The sequence below is a fragment of the Andrena cerasifolii genome, chromosome 5, assembly GCF_050908995.1.
Source record: "Andrena cerasifolii isolate SP2316 chromosome 5, iyAndCera1_principal, whole genome shotgun sequence".
Taxonomy (NCBI): domain Eukaryota; kingdom Metazoa; phylum Arthropoda; class Insecta; order Hymenoptera; family Andrenidae; genus Andrena; species Andrena cerasifolii.
In genome coordinates, this window is record NC_135122.1 from 10,122,268 (window position 1) to 10,147,288 (window position 25,021).

The 25,021-nt window shown below is 49.3% G+C and overlaps 1 protein-coding gene across 7 annotated transcripts in view; it reads left to right on the top strand.

The window, feature by feature from the left end:
- Cmpy (crimpy) overlaps window positions 1-24,188 on the top strand; it is a 142,830-nt gene extending 118,642 nt beyond the window's left edge. For 5 of the 7 annotated variants that reach the window (XM_076811895.1, XM_076811896.1, XM_076811897.1 and 2 more), the window contains 6 exons: window positions 16,861-17,040; window positions 17,355-17,534; window positions 19,711-20,066; window positions 20,137-20,505; window positions 20,565-20,765; window positions 20,860-24,188. In XM_076811895.1, coding sequence (XP_076668010.1) covers window positions 16,861-17,040; window positions 17,355-17,534; window positions 19,711-20,066; window positions 20,137-20,505; window positions 20,565-20,765; window positions 20,860-21,105 — 1,532 coding nt within the window. In that variant the 3' untranslated portion in view covers window positions 21,106-24,188. The remainder of the gene's footprint in view (window positions 1-16,860; window positions 17,041-17,354; window positions 17,535-19,710; window positions 20,067-20,136; window positions 20,506-20,564; window positions 20,766-20,859) is intronic. The other 2 variants (XR_013085292.1, XM_076811899.1) reach the window with 2 other exon arrangements.
- The last annotated feature ends 833 nt before the right edge of the window (window positions 24,189-25,021 follow it).

A 25,021-nucleotide genomic window follows, 5' to 3' on the forward strand; every position in this document is an offset into this window, starting at 1 on the left:
CTAGGAAATGCCACTAAGAACTAAAAAGAAGAGAAAAGGACATGCTATCGAGCGGAGATTTTCGACAAGGACTATGCAGGCAGCTTCGCCTCAGAGGGCGGCGTTTTCTAGCCGAACCGATAAGCCGTTTACATCCGGTGAAAGTAGGGACCGCGATGTCGCGAGTCGCATAAATCTTCGTCCACGCGTCCGTTCGAACGAGATTACCGACATCTTTGATGGAAGGGGAAAAGAAAAGAACTAAAGAAAAAGCGCGAACGAAAGGGATGGGGGTGGGAGCGAGAGGGGCAGCAGGGTACAAAGGCGAGACGAGCTGGTGGGTGAACGGAGGATTTTGGCTTGGCGGAACAATAGCATTAACGAGAGCCAGCCGATGCTTGCACGCCCGTCACGATCCATTTCGAGATCAACGAATTGCCAGTTCCATGAATTTCCGCTGGGATTGATTCTTGTTCTATAGATACGGTCCCGCGGAATAAAGACTCGTCGGGCTGCGCCGCGCCGTTTCGCTCGCGAAATTCTGCCAACGTTATCACCCTGAACGGTGCTTTTTGCCTGTGGAAAATGTTTTTAGTTCTCCAGCTGGTTATCTTGATCAGAGATTTCAGCCAGAAAACGAATCGAAACATGAAAGGGGACGGGTCAGTAACAAGCGCGCGGCGGACGCATCGATTTCTAATGGCCCTCCGGAGAACAGTGGGCGAGCGGGTAACGTTATCGAAATCGATTTAATTATCAAAGCCTTTACGATAATTGTTGGAGGGGATTTTTTTAGCGGTGATTTTGCGCCAATAGCATAATACGATCGGCGCGTCGGTTACTCGACCCAATCGCACGTTCCGTAAATGATTCGATTTCGGTAGAGAAGATTTGTAGATTTGCGAAGATTGCTGGGTTACGTCGCAGTAACGGCACAAAGAACAAGTAGGAAAAAACTATCGAGCGCGTTGGAATGGAAACGTGGCCCGCGCCGGTTATCTTTGATTAACCGTATCAACGATTCCAGCGAATTTATCGTGTACAATTCATTCGGCCCGATAATGGTCCCGATTTATAGGAAGGCAGCGGCAAACATTGAATCCCGTGGATGTTTTATGCGAACCGCATTATAAATTTCAAAGAGTTAAATTCAAAGGTATTATTCGAACTCGACAAACACTCCCAGCATCGATACGCGCATGATTAATGCCCGGCGAAACAGACCTATCATTGAAATTTTCGTGGGATATGCATATTGCGCGATCAGTAATTAATACTGCCGACCAGTCGAACGCGTAAATTAGAGCGAAATAAAGCCGCAGCTAGCCAGCACGTACAATTCGCGATCGAGTCTCGCCGCCTTTATCTTCCTCTGCGGCCATTGGGATCGCGGTTAATTTCGAATCAGCGCCGAGGGGTGAAGCGTGAAATCGCCCAAAAGCCACGAGCGCGCTCTCTGCCACTCTTGCCCTCCGCTACGTTCTCGCTCGAATTTCTTCCGATCCGAGGAAAAGTAAAGCTAACAAGCCTGGCCGCCTAACGAACGAATCGATAGACACGCCCGCGCCGCGCTGTGCTTGCGGACTCGTTAAAGAGGGATTACATGGAGTTCGGAGCAAACGAACGAAACACCAGCGCGACCAACGAAATAACCAAGAGATAAGAACAGCGAGCTTCTGTGATTCGCGGTACCTCGATTTCTGCCCCGCTGGAATAACAGGTGGTGTCCGATTTCTCTCTGTAACTTTCATGCCTCCTTCCGACGAAAATATTGCGCGCGGTCGGGAGTCGAGAGACTTTCAGCGGCGTCCTCCTCCACTCTTTTTAACCGGTAGGAGAAATTCCAAGCTCGCCAAACCGTATTTCTCAAGAGGAAGTTTCTTCTCCGAGGGTTGGCCGCGAGCTACGTTCCCCAAAGAAATATCGTTGCGGCTTCCTTCGCAGAATAGACAGCCACGAAGCTTTTTTTCAGGACAGCACCGCGACTCTGCCTCCGTGCTCGTCTCCTGGTCCGTATCGCGAATAAAGAGCGACGGGACGCGACGGGACGCGTTTACCCGCTACCCTGCAAACTTTTCTCCGATTCTCTGTCCGCGCGCGCCGAGTCGAGCCGCCCCGAGAAACTCCGCCACAGCTGCCAGCTAATTCCGCGGCATTTCCCGCGCTCCGTTAACCAGCTAATTGCGCGCCTTCTCTCTGCCTTCTCTCTACCTTCTCGTCTGCGCTCCCTCGAGCTTTCCCCTTCATTTCCGTTCCAGACCTTCTTCCCGAGCCTTTTGCCACTTTTTCTTGCTTTCCGACCTTCCTCAAGTCGTCCTTACTGAAACGCGCCAAACATTTAATTACCTATCCTCGCAGCGCCTTTGATCATGTCTACCCGTTGCTTCCCGATGCTACGGTGCGCACCGCGTCTCTCAATCTTTCTCGAACCTCCTTTTCCAACCAGTTGTTTGATATACCTAGAATGGTTGAATCGTTCGCTCTGCTTATGCACATTAGGGTGGCCCTTATTTACTCTTGGTAAAATTTTTTTCACGATTTTCTTCGGGGCACCCTCCAGAATAGTTCCAAATAATTAACAACAAATCCGTGTAAAGTTTGAGCTCGATCGGATAACGGGAAAGGGTGCCCCTGGGCCCTAAAACATTTAAATAATTATTTAACAGCTGGCGAAGTCGATTTTATATAATATCCTCCAAGGTATTGATAATTAAATAAAAAAATATGTCAAACAAAAGTTGTAGATTCGGACAAGGAGCATCTTTTATATTGTATTACTTTTTCTCGCGCGTCAAACGGTTTTCGAAATAAGTCCGAAAACCTAAAAAAAAAACTTTTTTTCCTCAAATTTTGATGATCTACAACTTTTGTTTTACATATTTTTTTATTTAATCATCAATTACTTGGAGGATATTATATAAAATCGACTTCGCGAGCTGTTAAATAATGATTTAAATGTTTTTGGGGCCCAGGGGCACCCTTTCCCGTTATCCGATCGAGCTCAAACTTCACACGGATTTGTTGTTAATTATTTGGAACTATTCTGGAGGGTGCCCCAAAGAAATTGAAAAGTCGAAAATAAGAGCCACCCTAATGTACATAGAGTGAGCTTCGTTGATTCGCCGCGCCGGTCCAGGGATCCCTATCGACTTGGTTGTAAAAGGACACCCTCGTCCTCCCTGGATTGTTGGATCCTGTGATAGCGTTTCCTAAGTTAGTGCAGACCGTCCGAGGAACAAAGCAAACGAGGCATGGAAGCCGTAAGACAACGAACCAATCTCACGGAAAAAATCCCAACTCCCGTCCGCGTAGACGCGTAGACCGCCCCTCTGGTATTCTTTATACTTTATACCAGCTTCTCGTGGGATTGCCAATCTTTTCGCCGTAAAAGTTGTTACAAAGTGAACCGTCTTTTTGCTCGCTAGGTGCTGCTGGAACTCTGATGATCCAGATTCGATCGCGAGTCCACGCGCACCATTGGCTTTTTATTTTATTCACAGGGAGAAGCGAGTCGCGAGCAGAACACTCGGACATCGATGAGTTCCGATGGCACGCTCGTAAAACGCTTTACGTTTGAAGAGTGGCTCTCGGTGACGCGACTTGTGCGTGACGCAGCCAGTAAAAAAGGTCTACCCTCCATATCCAGCCAAAATTTAGATAAAAAAAACTCGCGTTTTCGGTGGCACGACAATGGCGGCGGCCCGCGACAAAATTCAAGCAACTCGAATTACCAGCGTTGGTGGAATCGGCCAGGTTGCAAAAAGAGCTTCGTAATTCGTTATAAAAGCGTTCGTATTTTGCGTGACCGCAAACGGATAAAGTGTGGGGAGTACAGAAGCAGGAATAATAGGCTTATCGAAGGTGCGAATGGAGCGACATGGAAGGGAAAACCAAGTAATGGTGATCTCTATTTTCGTGACAGAAGGATGGCGATTATATAATAGGCATCCTGCAGTATGCCAGCGATCCGAGGTCGAAGGAAATTGGATCCGAAATCGAATTTAGTCGAGACTTTATTCGCGGACGGCGAAGAAAATCCAAATTCACCGGCGGGCAAGTCTTTCTGAATATCGAGTCGCAGTTTCTCGCGTGGCGGCTTCCAGACAAAGCCCAAACGACATTCGTCCCGTAGATAAAACGTATGTATGTACGAAATGAAACGAGGCACGCTGAAATGGCAAGCTTCTTTCTAGCATGCTGACGCTTTCGGGAGCGTGGCGATCAGTGCTCACTTGGCGAACGTGTAGCCGAAAAGAAGTGACCTCGGGTAGCCGGGTTACCAGCATTTTTCTGTGTTAGCGTGCAGATTTACGGGGCGCACTTTCGGTGACCGACATGTTCGCGCTGAAAGAACATAATCCTAGTGAATGGACCGCTCCGTATCGTGCTCGGAGGAGTCTGCCCAGCGGAAGCAGAGAGAGGTTCGCGGTGGACTTGCACGGACACGGACTTTCAGCGGTCGCAGCTCTTCGAATGCTTTCGCGATAGTGCTCGATGGCCGTCGAGCCGAACCCTCTTTAAATGTGCCAGATTGTGTCGGTTCTCGACGCGATCTCAAAGGCTCCGAATCGGCGCCCAGTCGTTGGACAAATCGCAACGCGGAAAAGTTGGTAAGTACGAGAAAACGGGACAGACGGTTGCGCGGGTGGGTAGAGTTCGTCGACAATTTATCGCTGGTGAGAAACTCGAACGACTCGAGGTTGGAGATGGTGTTCCGGCTACCGCGTGCGTGTTTGATAAACTCTGGAAAGGTTGCGGTGCAACTCACGGCCGACCAGCGGGGGCTTAGCTAGACATCTGTCGCTCGAAAACTCCCACGTCGCGTCGCATCGCGTCGCATCGCGCAGTTAACAGCGGAATGCGGTGGTGCGACGCGATGCGACTCTCTGCTACGCTAATGCGTCACCGTTCCATAGACGTGCCCGCATCCTGGCTGGTTGCAGCGCGTCACGATGCACGGATTCGAAATAACCGCACATCCCGCGTGCACGTTACCACCCACCGTGCCCCGTGTGCAGTTTGACTGACACCTGGCGGAGTTGCGCGTTTCCGGTCACGGATATCCGACCTTCCTTTCGTCCAGAAATCTCCGCTCCCGACGTTTCCAGAGAACGTCGATGAAACTACAACTACCCCCCGTTACTTCTGCCACCGCAGCCTTTTCGTGTCCTTAAACATAACGGAAATCCGTGCCGTAAAATCCTTCGGCGCGGTTACTCGAGTGAACGCGGACGGGAACGGGAAATAAAAGCAAAGGAGGGAGCGCGGAATAGTGGAACATTTCGACATTGGACTGGCCGCGTGGCTCGATGGGATCTCGCGGACGCGACGCGACGTTTCCAACGACTTCGGGCAAGAGATCCTTTCCGCAAAGCACCGTGAACCAGCAAAAGGAGGACCGTAGGAAGATGGACCATCCACGGAGTTTCCGTCTCCGTGTCATTTTTCGACCAGTGAGAGAAAAAAACGCGAGGATATCGTCGACCTCGGTGGACCATTTCGCGGCGAGGCTAAGGCCACACCTTTGCGAGTTCACGTTGGCTAGAAGGACCCCGCAGCGATGGACAACGTCGTCCTCTTCCATTTTTAAGGTTTCGGACAGGGTAATGCGGAATAGAAGGCCGTTCGCATTGTTTGCGGCACGGCGTCTGGCACCTAAACTTCGACTCCTGCCGAATCTTTGCCGTTAATGACAATCACGGGCTCGTTTCGCGCTTCGTTTGAGCTGCTGCCTTTCGATCAAAGGCGAGCAACTCTGGTGAATAATGGATAAACCTGTATGCACTATTTCCGCGTTGGGAATATGTGGCTTGAGGGTGTAAGAAGCTTTCCGCGTTGAACGTTGAGTTTATCTGGATAAAATCCCAGCCTACTCTCTCCCCGACTAAGTTCGTCCGCAGGTTTTTCCGCGTCGGGTTGGCCGGTGGAGCGCAAAACCGAAAGCCAGCCGACGCAACGCGACGGGACGCGACACCGTTCGCCGGAAGTTACGCTTTTCAAGCGCTTATACCGGTGGATCATTTTGCCAGCTCGAGCGTAAAACTCGCACTTGGTTTATCCGCCTCGAGAGAACAGATTTCTGGTCCGAATTTCGCGCCACGGTGACAGGTAAACACTAAACGGTTATCATTTCTTTGTGCACAGGATGCAATCGCGCGTGCAGCTGCAACTTTGTTGCCGCAATACCGAGCCCAGTAACCCGATATCTTTTTGCTTACAGGAATTTCACAAAAAAAAAACGGAACAAATACTTTTGAATACTTAATATGACTACGCTTTCTGCGCGCAGAACTGTAACGGACATGACCTTTCTTTTTAAGATCATAAAGAGTGAAATTAATTGGTCTGCACTACTGGAACTCGTTGGTCTATATGCTCCTACCAGATGTGTCAGAAAAAGGTCACCTTTCGTATACCGCAAATTCAAATCTATATATGGGTCACTTGATCCAATGAATCGCTTAATGTTCAGTGCTAGCTCCGAAGTAGACTACGTCGAGTTCTTTTCCGGTAGTAGTTCCTCTTTCAGTTGGAAGCTCTTCAGACTATTGTGTCAGGAAAATCCTATCACGTCGTTGTAACTGTGCTTTGTATTGGGCAATGCCCGTTTAACTTTCAATAATAATAATAATAATAATAATAATAATAATAATAATAATAGTAATAATAAAACGCTGTCTGCTCGAGCCTCGAGACTCGCGATCTTTTCGCAAGCTGCCCCCTCTTGAACGCGAACTCTCCTCTCTAACGCAGAGGAACGAGGAAAGGATGCGTAAAGATCGTAAGGCTTACATTTTCGCACTACCTCCGTTTTCCGCCATAAATATTAATATGCGCGCCGCGACCGTCTCTCGTCGATACGGCGTCGTGACGTTGTTTTAATCCAGTGGCGGAGAAAAGGCATCGAAATGGAGCGTCGAAAAGGAGACGAGAGGAGTCGGTGCTCTCGTGGAAAGTCCTTGGGGCTGAGAAGCGAGGCAAGCCGGGGTGGTTCGGTATCGCGAAAGACATAAAGGCAACCTGACGCGTTCCATTATAACGATGTCTACGGCGCAGCTATCAGCGGTAACGGACCAGCTGACGCGGCAATGCAAACACAGGCTTTCCGCGTTCCACCGTCGACCCGCCTCCGCATCCACAGCCACATCCACATCCACATCCCATCCGCATCCGCATCCTCACCCGCCTCGTTCCGTCGCGATCCGTTCCGCGCCCTTTGCCCGACAACGCTAGCTTATATCGGCTGCACGTACATACTACGCCTCTTGCTCCTCTCCCCCGCCGCCCCTAGCTTCCCAATACGGAACTCTATACGTCTCTGCGAGATCTCGATTTGCATTTTACAACTAGCCGCAGCCTCCGCCACGGTACGCGCCGGCCAGCTGGAAAGTCAGCGAACCCACAGAATATCTATCCGTTTTTTTTTTTTTCGTTTCCCCGATAAACTTTCCACGCGGCCATACTCCATGCCTCCGCCAGGCAACAGCCTCGCGCTTCCTTCGTTTTACGGATAAGCTTTTTGTTGCGGCTTGAAGAAATTTTCTAGGCACCCGTGTTCCCGTTGGAGCGCGGCAAGAATGCGGGATGACAGATGCATCGATTCGTTCTGCGATCCCTCGGCTGCTGCGGTTGAATTGAGTTTGCCGGAGGATACGCGAAATAAGGTGTTTACCAGAACAGCTCGGGCACCTCCGACACTTTGGCCACCTCTTGGCCACCTCTTGGCCACCCCCGACCACCTCGAGCATCTCGAGCACCTTGAGCACCGATCTTGAACGTCGAGAAGGCTATACCGAGGGCCTTTGTACCGGCAACTACTAACTCGCCGACGTAAATTCGACGGCTACGAAAGATCAAAGCCTTCCGCCTATTCCCTAACCTGTCAGGGCAGCGTGCCTGCTTCCCTTCGAACCTTCCACCCTTTACTCCGCCGTTCGCCGAGCACCGGCCGCAGTTATATTCTGTCTTTCTGCGTTGCTTTTCCCCGTTTCTGCGAGAAACTACATTATTCATGTCTAACGAACACGACGGTGTACGCAGCTCGCTCCAGCCCTTTTGCTATTTTTCCTATTCTTCCTGTTTTTGTTTCACGCTTTCCACCTGAAAGCCGACACGGATCAAGGTATGCCGAAACTGCCGTCGTTCTCACCAAGTATCGAGAAACGTTCTTGGAGCCTGCTTCTCTTTTTCCTACCCCCTCTTGTCGCCGTCTTCGCCGCCCTTCGGCTTATCGACCGTTGAACGATACCTGATTAGATTTAAACGCAGGGTAATACCGCTCGACGTAGTCTCAACTCTGCTGATCCAGTCGTGAAATTCCTCGATACGGGCTGTACGTGGTTCAAACAGGACCTTCCTATTTTTTTAGCATGCTTTGCCGAAAATTCGGGAGATTTTAACGGCCGCTGAGTAGAACTGTCCCGTGTTCGAGCATCCCCGAAATACCGTAAGTCGGACAGGCGATTCGGGTTCGGCTAATTACCGCGTTTACCAGCTGAAATTGCGATACGAGTTATTGCTGGATCGCTGAAAATTTGCAGCGAAAGATATGCGACCCGGAAATGGAAAAGTACCGACGGCTCTGAAGAGGGAAAGTTATGCATCGGATCAACTCTTCTTCAGAGTCTGTGAATCGTAAAGCGCGGCGATGGAGTGTAAAGCGCAGGTCAGCCGTGATTCGCTGTAACGCGATATTTTAAAACAGAAAACAGAAGTAGAACGATCGATGGACGAATTCGGTTGGGGATTCTGGCGGAAACAGCACGTTTCCCCGTTCGCTGCAGTTCCCCGCTATTCCCTGCAGTTTCCGAGGGCATATGCACTCTCGCCCCTAAATACCTTGTACGGTTCGAAATCAGTTTCTCGCTTCATCAGTTAAAAGTAGCGCGCCGCGACCAACCAGCCCGCCTGTTGAACATCCAGACGAACAATGGTTTTGCGACGTATCGACGCGACGTGACGGGCCGAGCGGTAGGTACGTTTCGAGAGGAGAAGCTACCAAGTAGAAATGTCAGGCTTTGGTCAGCCGGGAGCTGGACGCGTCCCCGTTGATCCACTGTTCCAACTTGCCGCGACTACTTTTCACCGATTTTTCCGCAGCAGCCGCGCGGCTTTATATCTGCCGCTTGATGAGTTCTTTCAGACCGAAACGAAAAGGGTTAAACGAAACGAAGCACTGATTAAAAAGACCCAGCCGTCCGTAAAGCTACACGCAGCCGGTGTACGTACACTCGCGGGAAGATCGTGACTAGAAAGTACGAGGCATCCGAATAACGTTTGCTACGCGACGGAACTCGGTTGATTAGAAAAGGTGGCGAAAACGCTGGCGAATAATGTCGTTACGCGGCACGGCGCGCGGCGCGGCGGTTCGTCTCCTCTCGCAGCGCGCTGCTTCGAGCGGAATTCCATTCCCGAGAGTCGCTCCTCGCTCCGACAACAAAAAGGAACTCGAAATGGCGGCATCGACGCGATGTACCGGCAGCGAGCTTGCAAGTAACGATACAGCGACTGAAATTTTCTTCGGCGAGAGAGTTGCTTGGGAGAAGCGTGGGAGGAGGAGTTGAAAATCCAGCCCGGGCTTCTTCCTATACGGGCACGAGCCACGGAAATTCCCAATCGGTCGATGAGGAGGAAAGGCTCGGGCACAGGAGTGAAGCAGTCTCGAGGCCAGAGTAAAGTCTCTTATCGGGAAAAGAGACCGTCTGCTCGAGCAACCGCGGGTGCGGACACGGACGCAACTTTACCTCGCGATAATTGAATTCTTTTAATCTCCTCTTCGGTCTCCCTTAAATCCATTCTATCCATTCGTCGCAAAGTTCAACGGCGCGTCGTCTAGGAGGGGCTTACTCGCTTCGTCGCTTTAGTTTGGACGCTGTAAAACCGATTATGTAGTCGTAGGTATCGCGGATACGCTCCCGATAACTTGCTCGCTGTCGAACACGCTAACGAGCCACGTTTGGGGGTGCGCGTAATACGCGGCTCGTACACCTCCTGCAAACCGAACGAAAATGCTTCGGCTGTTATTGCCTTTCGCACAGGTTGCGGACTTGCCTTTCACCGCGGTAAACAGCTGGCATCCACGCGTTGGGTGTAATTTCAAAATCATTGCAACGCGTTTCGTCCAATCCCTCTGATTCCCTGTGACTCGGAGCACTCGATAGACGGCTGGCTCTTCCCGTCATTAGGTTCGCCTACCAAGCGTATCCGATTTCAATTAGGGTAATGATTTCCGATGAAATCCATCATTTCCACCAGGCAGCTTTTCAATCGAGATGTTTATCGAAACTTTCCCTCAAAGTTTCCCAGTGCATTTCGACGCGCCTACGCGTTCTTTGGAAACTACTTCGCCATAGATACTTCTTCGCTCGCTCAGTTGGGCCCTAAGACCTTGCGCGAAGCCTGGCTTTCCCCCCTGATGGATGAGCAAATTTTTCCTTCCCTCTCATTTCTCACGCGAAATGCCTATGGGCTGAGTTGATATTATTATTCGCGAACGAGGTTATTCTCTCTAGTCACGAAACGATCCACGGTGAATCGCGTAAATATACAACGACGGTTTGAACACATTTCGATCATCGGAACAAGCCCGTTGAAGTCGTGAATTCGGCAGTTAAACGCGAGGCAAGAAGATTCGGCGATAAAACCCCGTCTACGACGTTCGACTTCAGGCTATAAGTAGGTATTCGTAGATCCTTCAATGGGATGAATGGGAAATGGGAAGTAAGCGAGGAGTAAGATACATATTCTTTACGACCCTAACCGAGCGCCTCGGGTATTGTTTACTTTCCAATGTTTTTTGCGAGCAGATTGTCTGGGCGCTCCAACGTGTGTTTACTTAAAGACCTGCATGAGCTGACCTACTTCTCGGATTTCGCCGATCACGCGTGCTGTGCGAGTGGAAGAGAAATAGGGGAGTTGGTCAGCGCGGGCAGATGTCAAGGTAAACAAGTTTCCAGCGCCCCGCTGAGATAAGGTTGTCGAAAAAAACCTGGGAAAATAAGCGCCCGAGGGTTACTTGGGGTCGTAAAAGGTATACTCCTCGCTCGGTTCCCATTTCCCATTCATCCCATTGATGAATACACGATTTCCTAAAGCCGAACGCGGTGGACTTGATGCTGTTGCGTAATCGACGAATGCAGATATGTAGGTAACTGCGCAACGTTTCGGGAACGCGGGGGACCAGACTCGGTGATGCAGTTTCGCGTACCCTCTTCCGTCTGTTTGCCGGTTCATTGAAAAATAGGTGCGAGCCGGAGGCTGTTCACGCTGAGACATAAAGAAAAAGGCGAGAGGCGGAAGAGAGGGAAGGAAGAATGAAAGAAAGCGAAAAAGCGGTCGCGTGAACGTGGACGTGGACAATGCGGAGTGCCGAGAGACGCAACTAGCAGCTCGGATGCTACCAGCGAAATAGACAAAAGCCCGGAAAGAATTAATGGCCAGCCGACTCTTTCGCGCCATGCCGAAGCCCACGGCGCGGCGCGGCGAGGCGCCCTCCGAATCTCCCAGCTCTGTCCTTCGCCCCCGCCTCCATCCCCCTTTTCCATTCCGATCCCCATCCCCCATTTCCCACCCTCATCGCCGTACTTTTCGCTTTTACTCACCCTCTTCGCTTCCCAACCAATGTATTACTGTAAATGAGTTACCAAGCTCTGGCAGACTTACCACCCGGAAAAAAGGAGAAAACCGAAACAAAGAAAAAAGGACAAAAAGGCATAGATGGGCGGAGCGAAAGAGAGGGTGAAGAAGAAACAGATGGGGGAGGGTCGCGAAACGTTGCGGGTGAAATTAAGTGCCTTCGCGTTGGAAGGGACGATGCAGTTTCCCAGCCAGTGATTCATACCGAGAATATCGAGGACCTCTCGACTCTTGGTCGTCAAGAGATATCGTCGGTGAACTCTCGACCGAGCCTCGGCTAACGCCATGGTACGGGGACGCGGGAGTCTCTTCGGAAACGGCAGAAAAGGATGCGCGTAAAATTAAGTAATTTCGTTCTGACACCGGGCAGGTTGCAATTTTTCTCCCGGTGATTTAAATGGTCAGATAAAAACGATTTGTTAGCAGCAGGGGGGTCTGGACCCGCAGCTCCGCGGAAGAGAAACGGAACTCTGCAGAAATGGCGCGTGGATGTCTGGCGACTGAAAGTGAATGGATTCAAACCGATCAAGTGCACGCCGATCTTTCCACCGTTCGAGAAGCAGAATTAGATTTCGTAAATTAATGACAGTAGCCTCGCGACGTAAACCTAGAATAGAACGAATCACCGGAATGGAGAACATCCCCGAAAACCGTTGCGAGCGAGAGAGGAACATTTCACGCGTTACCTACGTTTTCCGTTTGGACGACTGAGTTTGCGACCGGTCGATTTTCTACGCAATTGCCCTTTCATTGTGCCGCGTTAAAACTGTCGCGTCGTTAATGAAAACGAGTTGCAGCCAATTGGCTAACAAAAACGCGGCTTTCAAGCGTTCGGCGCGTAAACAGAATAAAACCTACCCCGCCCTTGCGTGAATGTGGAAAATTTGTGGCGCTCGAACGCGTAACCTCGGCGAGGCTATTATTCGAGACTAGCTCGTTCCATAATACCTAATGGTGGTCCCTCCCAGTGCTGCCAGTTGTTGAGAGTTACGTCCAAGGTTCAGGTCAGGGACTTACGGGAACGTGGCGGTTAGGGTGGCTCTTATTTAATCTTGGTAAAATTTTTTTTCAAGATTTCTTCGGGGCACCCTCCAGAATAGTTCCAAATAATTAAAAAAAAAATCCGTGTAAAGTTTGAGCTCGATCGGATAACAGGAAAGGGTGCCCCTGGGCCCTTGAACATTTAAATCATTATTTAACAGCTCGCGAAGTCGATTTTATATAATATCCTCCAAGTTATTGATGATTAAATAAAAAAATATGTCAAACAAAAGTTGTAGATCCGGACAAGGAGCATCCTTTATGTTGTATTACTTTTTCTCGTGAGAGAAACGGTTTTCGAAAAAAAATCCGAAGGACTAAAAAAAAACTATTCCGGTGGATGCCCCGAAGAAAATTCAAAAGTCGAATATAAGAGCCACCCTAGTGCCGGTGTTAAAGCGCGGCCAGACCCGACGAAATCATGAGAAACTTCTGCAACCGGCAGGGAAAAGGAATAATTTAAACAACGTTCTCGCGGCTCCATTAATGGGTAATTTGCACGAAGCACCGTCGGAACAAACCGCGACCCATTTGAGGATCGAGCGAGCTCCGTCAACGCTGCTTAGAAACTATGAGCCGTGTTGTCGGGCATGGTCGGTGGCCGTGCGGATCCTTTTTCGCGCGAGAAACTCTACGAAAAATAATGCAACCGCGTTGGAGACTCAACGAACCGGTTGTTTCGCATTTCCTTCGCATCTGTTTCTCGCAGAATTGCCGCGATTCGCCTGGGACAGAGTCGAAGGGTTAGCGCAATTGCCCGGGGAAGCGATTACCAGCTCCGAAAGGCCTGGATCGATCGATAATCCTGGCGTAGGTGTACGCGCGAAGAGACCGACCGGGTTTACGTTTTTCAAAGATCCAACGAGGATTAGGGGAGGATTTAGAAGGATCCCATTGCGCGACACGTACCTACGTAGGTATACCTACCCCTGTCCTTCGCGCGTTCAAAACGAAGTAGCACAGACCGGACCGCCGATTATTATCATCAGTTCCAGATGTATAAACTCGTCGTTCGCGAAATACCAACCGACCGCTCGTGGAATATTATTTTGTCGGAGGAAAGATACGAGTCCGTGAATGGAATGCGAATTACTGAAAGCCGCCATGTCAGCTGCCCAGCGCGATACGCTCCCGTTTGTTGCCTATTCGGTAATCTTTGCGGTGCACAATGAAAAGGTGTGCGAATGGAAATCGATTGTATCACGGGCGACGGGCTCTGGTTCGTCATCGATTTCACGAGGAATCCGCCATCGTCGGCACTGCCGCGTTCCGCGCGCGCGGAAACAACTGTGTATCGAAGCTCGTATCGCGGTTGAATCGGCGTGCCTTAGTAGCGAATTGACACGCGACTAAAGCTTTTCAAAGGATTCAAAGGGTGGGTCCCACAGCGGAGCGTAAGCACGTCGACATTCTCTGAAAGCAACACCGAGCTTTCCCAACTCCGACGCCACGTCCAGGACTCTCGGTCTCCGTTTAATTGCTTTATCGAGCAATCGAACCTCAAACTATCCGTTCTGGACTAGCCGCAGATGTTTGCCTATATGCCGTTGGTAGGTGAACGCGTACGAACGTGTGCTTCCGTCGATTCAGGGACGAGCAACGTGTTTTCCCGTGCTTTTAGTCACCTCCGGTTCGATGGGCCGCGAATTTGGTAGCAGCGCGCGTGGGCCTGACGCTGGGACCATTAGCTTTGACGGCGATGCCGAAGGACGAGAATTGGTGGTGGGCAAAGGCAGTCTAAGCCGCGCCGTAGGTAAATTAGGCGGTCGGCTGTACATCGCGACGCGTTGCGCCACACTTTGGCGCAAAGCGGGCGTACTTTACCGCGTTAACGTCATGCATAGCTACCGCGCCGCGCGTCGCGACCGAGGCAATGCTTCGTGCCAAACACCGCCCGACCAAACAGCAAAGCAACGACCGCCCGTTTGTTGTCTCTTTTCCCGTACCAATTAGGCGACGATTAGGTTTATGTATGGATTTTTAAATTCACGTCGTACGGCAACAGGACTATCAATCTATTTCTGCAGAGGATTCAAGCGAGAAGGATATTGGCTCGAACGAGCGAGCGGTGGGAAACGGATGCTGGGCCGACTAGAGCGTTTCATGGGAAATTGTATTAGCCCCGTCCTGGCCAGCGCGGTAACCCTTGCATACCGAATGAACTTATTGTTAGTACTGTGCGAAGTAGAATACGTCAGTGCATGCAACGGGTCGCGCGGCACGGCGTGCCTTTGAAACCCATCCGTTGTCCCACCCTCTCGCCCTTCCAACACTACACACTGTCTCTTTCCCAATGAAATTATCATCGATGTTTCCCCGGCTTCCCTACCGAAGTAATTTCCAAAAATTTCTACCGTCCCTCTCGTTTTCAACTTCTCCGAGTTTCTAGTCCAATGGACTTCTTGCCTCCGTGTTCACCGCCCTATTTTTCAGAACGCGGCGCTCTTCGTCCTTTTTACTCTACGCTGGACCATTTAAACAGCGAGGAAAAATATAATATAACGATTTGCGATCAAGAGGTCCTCTGCCGTCCCTGTTCTTTTGAAAAATCGGAGAAGAATTTCGGGAAGAGCGGGGAAAAAGATTTGGGCTAAACCCCCTTGGAAAGTCGCGGAGCGTCGCGTAATCCGTCTCGGAAGGAGGTCGATTTCAATCGACATTCTTTTCGAGTCTGCTCGTGATGGAATCGCGAAGCCCCGATCGAAAACCAACAGGGTAGGCTCTGGATACGGTAGCTGGCGAAAAGTATCCAACCATCGCTTCTGTATAAACTGAATGATCGCGCGAGAACACACAGTGTAACGAGTATATAGGAAAAAAATTAAAAAATCAATTTTCCATTAAGATGTAGTTATTTACATGTAATTAATATGCTAATCATGTTTATACACAAAAATTTAATTTTTAACTGAAAATCATTAAAATATATTTTTGAACAGAATAAAAGTAAAACAAATAAAATATTTTTTTTTTTAAACACATTTAAACACAAATTAATAGCAAACATATGAAACAACTACAGAAAAATAAAAATAATTTTTTAAATTATTCGCATTGATAATAAATTTTTAAGTATTCATTCTTATTATATATCTTCATCACTATCAGTTGGATCTGAAGGAATTCGAAGCTCAGTATCTTGTAAAAATATATTTTGTTTATTTTAAAAAAAAAAAGAACTAAGTACAACAAAAATTCAGTGGGTAAATATTTCCTATGTGTAGTCTGTGGCAGCTTGCGTTTGGTTATTCGACTTTGAATGTACTTACTAACCTTAAATCCGTTATTCATGTTACTAAGTTATGCTGCCCTTATGCCGGAGGACTGTTTTACTATCAATTCCATGAAATGAAATACAAAATTCCAAAACGCGAATCTTTGCCTTTTGAACACGCGCCGCGACACTGTGCGCCGTATAAATTGACGTCGCGGCTCGGCTATGTTTTTATCGAGTTTTCCCTCCGAAGAAATTAGCAGCTTGGCGCGAGTCGCGCGCGTATCACTCCCCTGCCGATTGTATATAGGTACCGGGGTTGTCCCGCTACTTCGTTACTGGCCGTATTCGAATTCTCAATCGTGGTCGAAATTTCTGAAAAATTAAACGGGACACGGGGCGCGCCTTTAATAAATTGCTTTACCTAGGCGTCTAGTATTTTATCATTCAACAGTGTCTCTCTCCATCGTCCACGTTTTCACACCCTGCTCGCGCCTACCTACGAAGATCTTTTTCTCTTTCCTCGGGGAATAATATTTCATCGACGGGAAACAACGTTTTCTAACGGCTGTGCAAGATTAACGCTAAAGGTATGAATCGCTCCGGAGAAGCAGTGCGTTCGTGAAAGGAGGCGTTTGAAAAACAAACGCAGCTAGGGTTCGAAAGAAGGAGGAGAGATACATACATATGCCGAGGGTAGTAGCCGACGCCAGCGAGAGGCGTTCGGCTGGAAATCGATTATATACGCTCGCACCGCGTCATCCCAGAAAATTCGTTCTACTCGATACTCTTGAAACTCGTAAAGCATCTCGGTTAGTGAACTGCGATTCAAATCGACCGTGTAGAATTGTACGACGAACGTGTCAGGGTGAAAGTTTCGAAAGGTTTTCATACTTTGGCCCGTTTGGAAATAGCCGTAGGGGGTAGCGCTAAGACACGTCTTATTAGCCAGAGAAGTTAGGACTAATCTTTGCCGATCGTTCTGTTCGAAGGAGACGCACAGGGGGCCGAGTGTCCGGAGGACAGCGTGCGAGGAGAGAACGGCGGTTGCAAATGCGCGGCCGATTGTCCACCGGCCGGATGCCCAGCGGGTCATCGTCCGGTCCAAGTGAAGGCAGCGGATCCTCAAACGCCCGGCAGCTGTTGCGCCCGCTACGATTGCGTTCCCTCAGGTAAGAAATCTACGAACGCCGCGCGAGCAATAAGAGCAACAAGCGAGCAATCCGCGCTGGACATCGAGCCCCGAAAAGCCAAGCGGGTTTGAGATTCGAGATACGCGATACCATCCGTGCGAACCCTCCCCTTCCAGCCACGAAATCGATCCGTGTCCGTGGCGGCGGGCAGCGATCGATTTCTGTTGCCCGACGCGTTCTCGCGTTCGAAGAGGATCTCGCGATAGTGGCGAGGACGCGACGGCCGGCTATTATCTGGCAACGGGCAGGATAGAAAGACAGAGCTGTTGAAAGTCTGGTTTTTCCTGTGAAAGACGCCCGAGGATCCCACACGTGTCCCGAAAACACCGTGTTAACCGAAGATGGAGAGTGCGAATGCGCGGCCTGTCCACCAGCGAGCTGTCCGTCCGGGCATCGACCGGTTCAAGTGAGGGCTGCCCTCGATCGCGAGACACCGGCTAGCTGTTGTCCTCTCTACGACTGCAGACCCTCAGGTAATTACGAAAGGTCGCAATCGAGCCACGGTCCTGTCAACCGATACGAACGCAACGCCGGAGATGCAACTCGCGTATATCGGGTCGATATCTTGAATCTCCTCTCCTGTTCTGTCGGGGTGACTTCATTCGTCGCGCGTTTGTACCGCCAACGTAACACAGATATATTTCACCACCGAATGGGTATCGTTACAAGGGGCCGACGCGACGGATAAGTAGATAGATCTCGGGCGGATGGAATTTCGTCGGGGTCGTGGGTTTTGCAGTGCTCATCGCTTTCCCGAGCTAAAGCTGGCTTTCGTTCAGCATTCCAACGTTGGGCCGCGGACATTACGAATTCGAGTCGCCTCGATTATAATCGGCAATAAAGCTGGCGGAGCTCCGAGAGCTGATCCTCAGCGGTGCAGTGGGTGGAAAAAGGCTTTTAAATTTCGAGGTACATCCTGTGTAGCTGTCCCTGCGCGGGCGCGCAAACTTTCGATTTACCTGTTGAATTTTAATGACCTCATTCTTATCTCGCGGACGCGTTCAGCAGCGCGCGGCAACCCGACCGCGCTTAAAACTCAATAGCGCTCTGTTCTGAAATTTAATAATGGTCGCCGACCCACCTCCGGGACAATTACGAATGGCCACGATTGAAAGGGTTGCTAACCCACAGGGATCATCTCACCCTCCTCCGACCAGCACGCCAATCCCTCGATGCCGTTCATTACGCTTTACGCTCGACCAAGTCGAAGCAGCCGGTTGTTCGCTCGAACGTTCGAACGAGATTCCGGCCCATCGTTTCTGCATTAGTAATAGAGTCCGCCGAACGCTGCTCGTAATCGAAGGGAAATAATTTGTAGCTCGGAAACAGGCAAGCCCGGATTGAATTTCGGTAGCGATAAATATCTGACAATGAGGACAATCCGACACGATGGCAAACAGCGCCGCGATACCAAGCTGCGCGGATGCGAAACCGAGAGAAAGAAATTCCTATTCGCTGATCGGATGTGTGAGATGCAACCAGATATTTCGAAAAAGTAAATCGTAGTTTTTCAATGATTGCTCGGTTTACTCGGACGGGAATCGCCTACGAAACGTAACCAGGAGCTGGTGGAATTTAGACGAAAGGGACGAGACCAGTTTCTCGGGGAAACGTTCCGCGCTTGAGACAATGTCGTCTTGGCCGGCTCGTAAACGATCCAGAATTCAAGAGTTTGAACAGTAGTGTTTACCACTCGAATGTTCCGCCGCGCCGGACCGAGTTCCGCAGTTTGATCGAACGATTAATTGGAAGCGATTAGAATAAGAAGAGGGGAAAACACGTCCCGGGCGTCCGCGTCCGATCGAAACAAGCTCCTTGGTAACTGGCAGAGTCCAATAAATTACGAAGCAATTATGCCGCGATAACTGCTTCTACCGAACGATCTACAGTGATTCGCATTAATATTCGGACACTTTTTAAAGTCGCATAACTTTTTTAGAATTGGTCCAAACAACTTGAGTTTTTTTGAGAAGCTAGAAGGATTAGTTTGCTAACTGACGCGTTTCGTCGTTTTGGAAAAAAATGTATTTGGTTGGAATAGCGAAAAGAATAGTAAAGGTCGATTTTTAATTTTTTTTTTGTGAGCTTGTAATGAAAATTAAAAAAAAAACGTTTGTAGATTGCAGTAAGTTGTATACGTGCCTAAAATTTCATCAAAATTGGTTAACGGTGCTCCGAGCTACAATCGCTGATTTCGGGAATTTTCGCGATTCTCGACCTTATTCTGCGATCTTTAAACGTTTGTAGCTCGGAGCACCTTCCACCGATTTTGATGAAATTTTAGGCACGTATACAACTTACTGCAATCTACAAACGTTTTTTTTTAATTTTCATTACAAGCTCACAAAAAAAAGTTTAAAAATCGACCTTTACTATTCTTTTCGCTATTCCAACCAAATACATTTTTTTTTTCAAAACGACGAAACGCGTCAGTTAGCAAACTAATCCTTCTAGCTTCTCAAAAAAACTCAAGTTGTTTGGACCAATTCTAAAAAAGTTATGCGATTTTAAAAAGTGTGCGAATATTAATGCGAGCCACTGTACGTTAGATACCATTGCATAGTTATTTCATACGGTTTCTTGCTCTTTGCAGCGTTCGTTTCGTTTCCGTTTCGACGCAACGACGTTATCGACACGTTTACATTGCAGATTCCGTGTCCTGGGAAAAGCTAGCAGCGGAGGAGCCAAAGTCGACCACTTGTTTGTACGAAGGGAAAGCGAAGAAGGTGGGCGAACGATGGCAACCATCGGATTGCGTGAGCTGCGTGTGCGAGGAGGAAGGGTTATCTTGCCAAACGACAATGTGCAAGCCCTGTGAAAACTCTGTCCCTCCGGATCCTGGCGAATGTTGCCCCCACTGCCCGGCGCCGGCGCCGGCGAACGAAACGCTGTCCGAACCCGAGCCGCCTTGTCCAACGTCCCTCGACGGCTGTGGATTGACGTGCGAGCACGGATTCGTCAACGACCTAAACAACTGTCCCACCTGCAGTTGCGTCGAGAAAAAGGTACGCAGAAAACACGGGCCAAATGATTGTTTAAAGTATCCTGCTATCGCTAATATAATTCTGACTTCAGGACGGCGACGACACAGTCACAGAGCACGAGCACCCAGCCACCACCGAAACTGACAAGATCTGCCCAGAGCTACTGCACTGTGGTCTAAACTGCGACCTCGCCAAGGACGAGGGTGGTTGCTCGGTGTGCGCCTGCCGAACTCCCCCGACATTCGACGAGCCCACTAACGAAACCGTCGTGACCGACGAGGCTGGGAAGAAGATTTGTCCCGAAGTGAACTGCGACCTGCACTGCGAGCGGGGGCTGGTCATGGACGAGAACGACTGCACGTTTTGCAAGTGCAGAGTACCGGAGACCGGCTGTCCGCCCGTCGACGGATGTAGGAAACGATGCAGCTTTGGCTACAAGACCAACAAACGCGGCTGCCCCGTAAGTACAACCCCGTTCCCTTTGCCGGATCGAAACGATAGACCCGACTGTCCGTTTAGATATGCCGCTGTCGAGCCTCCTGCACGGACCGCCTGAACCAAACGCATCCGGAAGGATCCGCTTGGCATCCAAACTCCTGCACCACGTGCACCTGCGAAACCGGAGGAAGGCTGAGCTGCAGAGAAACCATCTGCTCGGTAGCCTGTAACGATCCGTTGCCTCCGAAGCCGGGAACCTGTTGTCCGATCTGTCCAATTACGGTAAGTAATTATTCTCACCCCCCCGCGGTCCTCCCTTGTTCTAAGTGGAACCGGGATAGCAGAGCAACTAGATAAGAATGGAATCTGTTTTCAGCCCGCGAAGGGGAACGAGACCAGCAATCAGCAAGGAAGCAGGGGCTGGGGCACGGTGCCGATCACCTTGATCGTCATACTCGCGCTGCTCTGCCTGCTGCTTATCGTCCACATAGTCCGCGCTCGATTCCGCGGACGACTATCACCAGCGGACGCATCCTACTCGTCGTATCCTCCGCAATACTACAAATGCGTGCCCGCCTACGACACCCCGATGCATCGAAACGAGAAGATTGTTCCCTTGTAAAAGACTGTGACGATTCCGAATCAGGGAGAGTAGGAGAAGCGTCCGATTACCCGTTGCGTGCCGCTCGCGGACAAACGAAGATAGAAGGAACGGATGGAAGATCGCTCTGCCATCCGACTTTCCTTAGGTGCGAGTAAAACCGGAGTGACGCGACACGACACGCACGCGGTCGAGCAGCCCGAACGCAACGTTCGAGCCGGCTGAAAATACCACGCGTAGATTCAGTATTATTCGTAAGTAGAAGACAGTGGTGCGATTAGAAGAGAAAACGATGGGGAAATGGGACATAGCTCGTAATAAGGATGCAATCCGACAACCAATCTTGGATCCCCTAACTTAACACGATATCCTGCTGTAATCTGTAAATTATACCTAATGTAAAAGCTAGCGTAATTGCCGTGGAATGATAAAAGCAAACATACACTAATGATAAAGTTGGTAGATTCTACCTTAATCGAGAGCTGTAGAGGAGAGGCAGGTGTCTCGATCGTAGTATTAGTTCCCCCGATCTCTGGACCATCGTTGCTGTTTCGCCTTGTGATAACGGAGCTCCGCCATTTCTTAGAGAAACTTATTTATTCGTTACAACGTGTACTACAGAACTTTGCGTTTCTTTTCTATCCCTTTAACGATTCCCCAACCACTTGTTTTTTCACTGTATGTACATACGTGTGCACCTACATTGGGTTCGCTTTCGGCGAGAAGGGTCTGTTTCAAGAGAATCAAAAGGCCGTCGGACCACATAGGTTCCGAGGACGGAAGTAAAAAGAATATTAATCCGCGTTCGGAGCGAGAGTTTGTTCTCGGAGCATCGTTAATCACGGCATCGCTTGTGAGAGCCCTAGTTGTAGCGTAGCGCGGCGTTCGTTCTTCGTCACCGCGGCTGACCTCTCATTTCGCGGCGGATTAAATCGAGGCTTGTAATTGGTCCTCGAGGGCCAACGGTAAGAAAGACGAAAAGATCAGAAGATGGTGTTTCGCCGTGCCTCGCTTGCAACAAGTAAGAAGTAAGAACAGCGTTGGTAGATTTTAATCGTAAGTTTGCCTCCTATAAATGCGTTACTACTTAGACCGTTCCTACGTTTCGTCTTTCTTTCACGCGACCATAGATTTATAGTATTACGGCGAACGATGCCGCGACTAGCGAACGATGCTTTGCTATTAGCGAATTTCACGCGGAAATCCTTGTTTTCTCGGGTACGTGTCTCGCGACGAGGAGGTACCTTTGGTTTCGAGCTACCGCGACGAACGAACGGATAGGTGCGTGAATGCGGAACACGACTTGAGGCACGATTTTTATAACGGAGCCCAGTTCAAGCGAAGACAAAAGTTGTATATTTTTGTACGAGTCGATAGGTACTTTAATTTATTCTGAACGCGTTTCGTTACGAGCGTCTTATTTGCTTTCGAAATTTGAGGACCTGTTCTAAGTTGAGTAGATGGACAAGGACACGAGCAAGAAATCAGAGCCTCGAGCGTCCAAGCATCCGTCTCTGCTCCGTACCGTTCACTTTATCCCAGCACACAATTGTAAATAACTGCGAATCTACTTGACGCGTACGATCTCCGCGGCAACGAAATTACTCTGGATGTAAATGCGATTGTTCGTTTGAACCACGCTTGTCTTTAGACGCGATATAGCGATGTATCGCGCAGCAACCATAGCGACACTGTAATATAACCTACTGTTAAAACAACCAGAAAGAGAGCGAGGGGAGCGAGAGAGAGAGAGAGAGAGAGTGTGTGTGTATGTGAGAGCGAGAGATAGACGACGATCCGTGCGAAAGAGAGCGATACGTAAAGCGAGAAGGGAACCACGAAGGATACTATCGGAAGTTGACGAAGCGGGGAACGCTCTTTCCGATACGTTCCTGCTTCAAATCGAACCTTTGTATTTGCAGTTTCCTCGCGCTGCTACGTATCATGGTTGCAACGATGCAGCTAATCAATTTGTCGCGAACCTTGACTATACATATCCATGTTCTGAGGCGCGCAACCCCTACACGCACCCGCACCCGCACCTGCACGCGCGCGTCTAGGCTTGTCTTATCGTTCCTCCTCTCCGAAATTAACGCATACATATATTTTTTCAATGTGACACTCTCGTCTTATAGTAGATCTTATATAATCTATCGTGTATCGTCTATCGTCTATCACCTACTATTACTAAAGTTACTCGTCTTGGAGCAATTAAGCGCGCGCGCGCGCGGTCATATGCGTGCCCTTTACGAGATGATCGTCGATTACTTTCAAGCCGTATTTCGTACGTGTACATGTACTTTGGAGACAATACGTATCGACGACAGGTTCGTAGAAAGCTGACGAAACACGCGACATCGGTGCACGGGCCTCGGTCGGTACACGAGTCCTTGTGATCGCGTGCAACGCGTCCGATAGATTGCGTCGAGAGGATTTGGCAACGGAATGGCAGTTCTTTGACGCGCGCGCGACCTTCGCCTGGGAAACGGGGAGTGAGCAGCATCCATCAAATAACTTTTCTATGTAACGACGCCAGTTCCGATTGCCGTGAGAACCAATCGAATGGACGGAGCACGTTTACGCTTCCAGCGCGCAACTTTAAACGAGTCTGCCCCGTATAAATTTCCAGAGAACGAACAATCGACTAACTCCATCCTATGCGCGACCGAGATGCAAGTAGATTAGAATAAACAACCCGCTTTTTATCGCGTCTCCTAGTGAAAACGCGAACGAGGCCCTTGACCTCGGAAAACCGAGAGCAGTCGAGCAAATAATTCCAGGAGAAGGATTCCAATAACCGCTAGTAAACGTTTTAGCGGGAAATATGGTAAAAGTCGTCGGAGAATCTTAAAAGAATCGCGGAAAGAAAATCAAAGGTCTGAAGAATCCCCCGAAACGCGGCAAAGGCATCGAGAAACGGATAGTTTGGTGCTTGCGCGCTCTTTGTACAGTCTCACCGTAACGAAATCATATCAGTGTAACTTAGACATTATTTAATATGTGCGAACACGTATGCGTATTAAAGTCGTGCGTGTCGTTTAAACATAGCTCTTGTATGTTAAATAAAACAAGACTAAATAAAATTGTTGATATGTGATATTGTACATCGGAGGTTACGGCGTCGACGAAGTACCTACATACGCCTGTAGAATAGACCTTACGTTCAATGTAAATTTTTGTCCCACTTACCATTTCCGTGTCGCATCAATTCACAGTGGATTTCCATCGCAATCCGACCACACTTCGAGAAAGAAAATGTCTGAACCTGTCCAAACCTGTCGAAGCCTGTCGAAACCTGTCGAAACACTTCCAAACCGATTCTTCTTTTATCATTGTCACTTCGCGTAAATAAGGTCGCGGATTTGCCTCTGTTCACCGTTCACGCAAACAACATGTCTGCCGGAAACACACTTTCGATATTTCTATTGACGCACTCCCGAGGATACATTAACTACGAGCTTTCAAAAATTAAAGAACCGCGCACTCGTCTACAGGGCGCGTGCCTTGTCCCGCGTAAACATGACAAGTAAATATAAAAGTTATCGAAAGACGGCGCTGGTGATCGGTTGCCCCCCCCCCCCCCCCCGCCCCGCGCCAACAAATTGGTAACGTCTAATATTTTCAGTTCATAATCCGCGCGCTTCCGTGTAAACGCGTTCTCGCGTGCAGTATGTTTTAAGTGAGTGAAATTTACAATTCCTTGGTGATCGACGAATTAAAAATGCTGCACTACAGCTGGTAAGTTTTCCAATAATATTTTCCTCGTTCGACATGCCTCACATTCGTTAAAATTCGAAACCTAACAATGGAGGTTCCTATTGCTCCTTTTGTATCTACCGGCGTTTTTAAACACATTTGATGCTTCTGATTACCCATCGGTCGTTCGATAATTTCGTGATGAAAATAGCGTGGTTTCGACTCGCACGCCTGTTCTATC